Source organism: Mesoplodon mirus (assembly GCF_964341445.2).
Source record: "Mesoplodon mirus genome assembly, chromosome: 1".
NCBI classification, from domain to species: Eukaryota; Metazoa; Chordata; class Mammalia; order Artiodactyla; family Ziphiidae; genus Mesoplodon; species Mesoplodon mirus.
The window spans coordinates 20,217,403-20,223,619 of NC_138976.1; the positions used below are offsets into that span (position 1 = coordinate 20,217,403).

Here is a 6,217-nt window from a genome sequence, read left to right on the forward strand (position 1 = left end):
AAACTTAAGGCCTGTCCTAGGGGGATTTCATGGTGGTTCCACAATCAATTCAGAAATGGATTTCACTGACAGACCATCTTTGCCCCTGGATCTCCCCCCACCCCGAGGACCCCAACCCTGGTCCTACCCACCTGCTGTCTTCTTCCATCTTAATCCTTCTTTCAGGCAATACTTTATTAAAACCCACCTCCTACGAAAGCCTCCTGTACTTCTTGACTTCAACGGCACACATGCTGAGACACAACATTCTGGAGTTGCTAGCCATCATTTGTCACTTTTAACTAAAGCGTTCTGGCCTAACCTTGGCAGAAGACTGCTTTGGGACAAATAAAAAGGAGGCGTGGACCATTTTAGCCAGAAGAGGCTAAATGGAACGCATCACCGCTACAGGCTGAAATGCCTCAGAGCATTGAGGGTTCAGCAATGAAGTCCCAACAGCAAACACCAAGAGCTTTCAAAGATGTGCCACCCAGTAACAACAACGAGATGGAACATTGATCTGGCCCTGTGCTATCCAATATAGAAGCCACTAGCCACATGTGGCTACTGAGCTCATGAAATGTGGCTAGTCAGAAAAGACTTAATACCCCCCCCAAGAAAGAATGTAAAATAGCACATTAATAATTTTTATATTAATGAATACTGAAATGATAGCATTGCAGATATACTTTGGGTTAAATAAACTATATTATTAAAATTAATTTCATCTGCTTCTTTTTAGTTTTTTTAAAGTGTTACCAGAAAATTTTATGTATTTTTGTTGTTTTGTTTTGTTTTGTTTTGGCCATGCTGCACGGCATGCAGGACGTTAGTTCCCAGACCAGGGATTGAACCCGTGCCCCCTGCAGTGGAAGCACAGAGTCCCTCCAGGGAATTCCCCAGAAAATTTTAAATGACATATGTGACTCACATTTGTGGCTCGAATTATATTTCGATTGGACAGTGCTGGCCTGACATATTTAAAAGATGAGGAGACCAAGACAGCAATTCTAGAGTTTTTAGGAAGGGCACACACACAAAAATATAGACATTCGCTCAGAGTCTGATTGGACTTTAAATATAGCACAAACATGAACTCTTTAACTCCACAAAAATTCCTCTGGCAATCTGAAGTAAAAGTGAGCAATGAAAGTAACTGGGGCTGCTCTCCCTGCCACCAAGACAGGGATCCCACGCTACTTAAAGTCTCCATTCCAGCCACAGAATCTGGCAAAGATACTGTTTCACTGTGGAAGGACATAGCACCTGTCCTTCCCGTCTCATCCAAGGCCAACAAGCTGAGGTGTGTGCCTGACTGCCATGCAGCTGAGACTTCTTCACAGCTGGCCCTTCAGGCAGGCTCAACCAGGGGACAAAACATGTGGCCCAGGACACCTACCCCACAGGGTTCATGTGAAAGTCAACTGGGATAATAAATAAGGAGATAAAGTGTAAACAGCAACGTGCGATGTTCTTGGAGCACATCACTGTCGATCATCTAGACCAGTATCTGTCAAACTCTTTTAACCGTGACTCACGGTAGGCCTTACATTTATCATGCACATACATCGGCACATGTAAATAAAACTAAAGTTTCATGAGACAACACTTACCTTCAATACACAGCTATGCCTCTGCTAGTTTGTGTTCCCCTGTATTCTATTCCATTCTTTTTTTTTTTTCATGCTGATTGTGACCCACTAAATTGATTTTACAACCCGCCTGGGCATGATGAATAAGAGGTACACTCCCCACTCTGTGATGGACACTGCTATTTGACCACTGCACCCCACTCTCCAGAATATGGGAGTCCAGATGTGACCTCAGAATCCTCTCAACACAGTGATCCAGGCAGCTGTAGCCCATTGCTTGGAGTCAGAATCAGAGAAGAAAACTATTTATTAATATCTTTGTTTTGATCCAAAGCTCTCATATGACAAATGCAAAAACTGAGGCTCAGAAGGAAAAAGTGGTTTGTCCAAGGTCATACAGCAAGACTTTGGGAGAGCTAGGGCTCCTGTATACCCACAAAGCCACTTCACCTGCCATCGCCAGGGAGGAGACACATGAAAAAATTTCCAAATTTCACCATGACCATGAAAAGTCAGCCTATACATCCAGTGAAACACAAAAGGAAATTCTCATCATCCCACCAAGGAGAAGACATGAGGATTCTGAGGTCAGAGGAAGCAGCAAGCCAAGAGCTGAGTCAAAGGTGGGGGCAGGGGGCGGGGAAATTGTGTCTGACAATGGAGGAGTTTTTAAACTCTGTTTCTCAAATGAAACAAACCATTGGCTATTTATTTTCTAGGACCAGAGAGAGGTCACACTTACACTGACCAGCCATCTTTGTTGCTTTCCTTCTGCAAAAGCAAGAGCCCTTGTTCAAGTTCACCTCTGTGTGCAGGGCTGAAAGTATAAGCAAACCCTTCTTCTTAGCTTGGTCCAAAGTCAAGCTATAAAGCAAGCCCTTGAAATTTCAAACCTTATTAGAAAAAAAAAAACCTCCTTAGGCAGAAAAGCAAAACATTAATAAGAGTCTCCTCTGTGAAACTGAGCATAAATGATCTTTCACCAAAATAACTCAGCCCATCATCAAATTACCACCCCTCAAGTCCAATCTGTCAGATTTTTTGCCCAATATTAAAAAAGAGTTTGGTGAACAGACATGGCCTAACAAAAAAATCAGCTGAAATATCCATTTCTGGTCACACTTCCATCCATGATAGGAGGTGAGAGAGGTATGGCCCAGGTCAGGTCTCAATCCTGAGAGACGCCCATAGAAACAAAAGAAAACTGACCCCGCCCCCAACAGTGCCATCATGCACCTCTATTTCCTTAACAACAAACATGATCTGAATAACCAATTAAAAAAAAAAAAAAAGAAAGAAAGAAAAAACAGGCCTACAAAACAGAGATGATTTTCAATGTCTAGCCAGGAGTTCCCTTTAAACCATAGACAACACAACAAAATTTCAATAGAATGGAATGAAGGAATCTGAGGCGTGTGTCAGGAGATCCAGGACACACAGAGGGACGTGCTGCAATCTTTTTATTCCTTGTACCAGAAATAACCTGTTATCTACAACCCTGACTTTTTCTCAGATGCCCGGTAAGGGTGCCCAACCCACCCCTCCCCAGTCCAGGGCACAGCTCTCCTCCATCACTTGCTAAGCTGCCCCTACTGTCTCATGAGGCCTCTAGAGCCCTTGAAAATTATAAATTCTTTGACCGTCCTAGGCATCGGCCTAAATAATTCAACAGAGAAAAAATTTTTAATTACGCTCTGTTTAAAAAAAAAAAAAAAAAAAAAAAAAAAAAAAAAAAAAAGCTCATTCCAAATGTCAGAATGTGGCCAGTCAGCCCTGAAGGATTTTGTTACTAAAAAAGTAAAAATCTCCCAAATGCAATGGTGCTGATGGGTAATGTCGAACCTCTGTCACTGTCAAATATATTTCACATAATTTGTATCTCCTTAGAAAACTGAATTTCCAAAAAATGGGGATGGGAATCCATGGACTGGGGCCATCATTTCTTCTAAGACCAGCTGGTGACTGGCGAAAGGGGATAGGGTTTCCTGTCCTAGCCCTGTGTGACCCATCATCAGGTCCCATCAAGATCCCACTCCACAAATGCTAACAATATTTCCCCCTCCTTTTGGACAGAAAAATTAGAACTTTTTTTTTTTTTTTGGTGCAAAATCCCCAGCAAGTTCAGATACTAATTTATCACAAATAACCCTTCAACTTTGGGTAGGTACCTTATTTTCCTCTGTTAAATTTCAATTCAGTCAGTATTTGTCTTCCCAAAGAAAAAAAAGAAATTGGGGCGGGGGAGTTTCACCTTATTTGATTCTTTTGAAGGCCAAAAAACTACATCAAATACTATTTGCACATATGCTTTCATGTTCCAAAGACAAGTACCTTTGGGTTTGGCTTTTGTTTATATTTTGATTTTTTTCCTTAAAAAAAAAATTTTAATTTTGATGCTAGAATCAGCTGAATTGGTGTTTTACCCCATTTTTTCATCAAAGTAAGTATTCCACTAGAGAAGATAGATAAAAATCAGAATTTTCATCTCCTCTGTTCTTCCCTCTTTTATCTTTCCTTCTTAAGTCAGTAAAATTTGTGCTTTAAAAAAAAAAAATCACAGACCCCCCCCAAATGATCAAGATTAATAGATTTTCCCCCCATTTGAAAGTAATCAAATTTGTGAAAAATACCAAATGTTAATAAACTACCAACCCCACATCACAATCAAAGAGGCTGAAACCAATCCGGCTATTTTTTTTTTTCAATAATAAAATTTTCAAATTGGAAGACTGAGCAAGCACACAGAAAGGAAAATTTTCTTCCTACCAAGGATTCCTCAACCCTTGTATTTATCAACTGATTCAGTTGCATGTCATAAAAAATGAGCTTCTGTGAATCCACTGTTAGTTTTTTCATAATAATGTTAATTATGCATATCTTATTTTAATGGCGGTCTCTCCTACAAATCTGTGGGCTACTCAGTTTGTATAATGTAATGAATTTACATTTTTTTTCCACTGAACATTGCTCAGAAAAGGTTTCTGACATTTTCTGGATAAAACAACAACAAAAAAAGAAATGCCTAGACCTTTCAGGAAACAAAATCAGAAAACAGTCTTAATTATTCCATCAAAACAAAAAAAAATAACACAAAACCCAACAAATGCAGGGAAAAAAAGACAGGATTTCACTCTAACTTTTCCAGTTTCTGTTTTTCTTTAGAACCTTGAGATTCAATTGCAGTAAAACATAAATGAAAAAATTTTTTTAAAAACCTACAATTTTTGGGTGTGTCCAAAGCCAACATTTTAGGGTCTATTTTCTCTTTTAAATCCTTCCTTCTTGGAAATAGAAAAACTTTAAATATTGCCAAATGGCAAAATTAGTCTTTTTTGCACGCTGAGCTAAACAAGTTCCAAATTACAATGAAGTACAATTTCTAATTGCTTCAATAAAGCCAATTCTCCCAGTTTCCCCTAAACTCAACAATTTCCCTCCTTTCCTCAACCCAAATAGTTTTTTTCTCAAACTAAAATGAGTTGGGCAGCCAAACTGACTTTGGTTTTAGAAGGCTTTTTGCTTTCTCCCCTTCAAAAACTGAATTCATTCAAATTCCAGCTTAATTTTCATTTACATATTATCTGGATTTGGCTTCAGAAATAAAAATTGTCTCTATACTCCTGGAAAGATCAAAGTGAAAATTGTCACCCCCAAAAAGAAAAAAAAAGAATCTCTTTCCCCTCCACTGTCTTATAGAGCAAACTTTTGAAAAAATAAGAAATAAAAAATATTTCTTTTCAATTTTAATTTTTTTTATTTACAAAATAGTATCCTCTAGGTGGCGTCGTTTTAATGGGAAAAAACTACCGTTTGAAGAAAAATTAGAAAAAAAATTGAGAAAGGGAAATATGGCCTAAAAAAAAAAAGATTGTTGCAAAGACAGGGGACCAGGGGGTAAGACCTCCCGGGGGGTCATCAGGGACCCCGAGCGCACAGAGGGTCAGGGGGAAATTGCAAATTTAGGGGGGAGGGGGGAGAGCTGGAAGGGGTTGTATTTTTGCAAAATGTGAATTGTCCAAACTGAAATGGCTGCTCTGTTCTCTCGCCGCTTTGTTTTCTGGGCTCCGGTCCGAGCCCGGGGCTGGAGGGGGCGCCGGGTGGGGGCCCGAAAAGACCTCCCCGTCACCCCCGCCCTCCTCACACCCCGCGGCGCCCGGGGGGGCTCTCCAGACCCCGACCCTCCCGTTTGCGCCCACAAAAAAGCCCGCAAACGTGCCCAGGCACTTTGCATTTTGCAAATCTTGCAATGAAGTGGCGCAGCGCCCCGGGCCCCGGCCCCCCGGGGTCCCCAGCGCTGTGCATGCCCCCGGCCCCCCGTCGTACCTGCGGAGCCGCCGCGCCGCCCGGCTGGTTCATGGGTCCGTGCGGGAGGAGGCGGCCCCGGCGCGTCCTGCTCCTCCCGGGCCGGGCTGCTGGTGCGCGCACAATGCCGCCGCCGCCGCCGCCGCCGCCGCCGCCGCCGCTGCCGCTCCCTCCTCCGCCCGCCCCGCTCAGGCCGGGGGGGGCGGGGGCGCTGGGGGCGCGCAGGGGGGGCGCCCGGCCCTCGCCCCCACCCCCGGCCCGCACCCGCCGCCGCAGCCGCAGCCGCCGAGCCGCCCCTCGCGGGCCCGCGGCCGCCCCCCGCCGCCCTGCCCGCCCCCGGGCCG

At 43.3% G+C, this 6,217-nt stretch overlaps 1 protein-coding gene across 10 annotated transcripts in view; it reads right to left on the reverse strand.

Annotated features, from left to right (window-relative positions):
• The window catches only part of ZNF618 (zinc finger protein 618), a 188,945-nt gene extending 182,979 nt beyond the window's left edge, over positions 1-5,966 (reverse strand). For all 10 annotated transcript variants that reach the window (XM_082622941.1, XM_082622945.1, XM_082622944.1 and 7 more), the window contains exon 1: positions 5,895-5,966. In XM_082622941.1, the coding sequence (XP_082479067.1) occupies positions 5,895-5,927 (33 nt within the window). In that variant the 5' untranslated portion in view covers positions 5,928-5,966. The remainder of the gene's footprint in view (positions 1-5,894) is intronic.
• Positions 5,967-6,217: the final 251 nt, after the last annotated feature.